Here is a 701-nt window from a genome sequence, read left to right on the forward strand (position 1 = left end):
CCTCACTTGTAAAACGCAACGTTACGGAAACCTAATATGGCTGTCCACCCCACCCAGTCAAGTACGAACTAGCATTTCGCCTGAAATACAGCTACCTACACTGTAGTCAAAAGGCGACAAGGGGGAACCTGCCGCCGCGTGATGACTAGTATTGTGGTTTTCAGCCAATTCTGCTAGCGAATCTAGCTTCCAACTGGATTTGACAATCATTATACATCTGTGATGTTGCAGCCTTGAGGAGCTCATCCAGTTCGATCATTTTCGACCTTAAAGCAGGCTAATACAGTACGAGCAGTAATATCCTGATCACAGCGTCGTCCACAGTACAGTCTGTAAGATCCTATGTGATTGTTCGCCGTGCAACAGAAGTGTTTGAGATTTATCACATGCATGGAATAATTATCCATATTTGGGCAAAATCGCAATCGAACGCAAGCTTAGAAGAGTACGCCTGAGACCACTCCTACTCGGGGAATCGGCGAGCCCGTAGCAGACTTGAGCCAGCACGTGCCGCCGTTGTAGTCGGTCCACGAGTACGCTAGGCAGCCACTCGTTCCCTTGCAATCCTCGCAACAACTGTCACTGGATGCCCGCTGGGAACTGGCAATGTCATTTCCAAGGTAATCCACGTCCACTTGTTGACTGCAAGACGCCTCGACGATGGCAGCTTTGGCACCAGATAGGTATATCTTGGCCCCAAC

General features: G+C 49.4%; 1 protein-coding gene across 1 annotated transcript in view; it reads right to left on the reverse strand.

Moving 5' to 3' along the window:
- Positions 1–437: 437 nt before the first annotated feature.
- H257_16724 (hypothetical protein) overlaps positions 438–701 on the reverse strand; it is a gene marked incomplete at both ends in the record, with an annotated part of 4,952 nt that continues 4,688 nt past the window's right edge. Inside the window, one exon of the mRNA XM_009845255.1 lies at positions 438–667. Within this exon, the coding sequence (XP_009843557.1) occupies positions 438–667 (230 nt within the window). The remainder of the gene's footprint in view (positions 668–701) is intronic.

This window comes from Aphanomyces astaci, assembly GCF_000520075.1.
Source record: "Aphanomyces astaci strain APO3 unplaced genomic scaffold supercont1.91, whole genome shotgun sequence".
NCBI lineage: Eukaryota > Oomycota > Saprolegniomycetes > Saprolegniales > Verrucalvaceae > Aphanomyces > Aphanomyces astaci.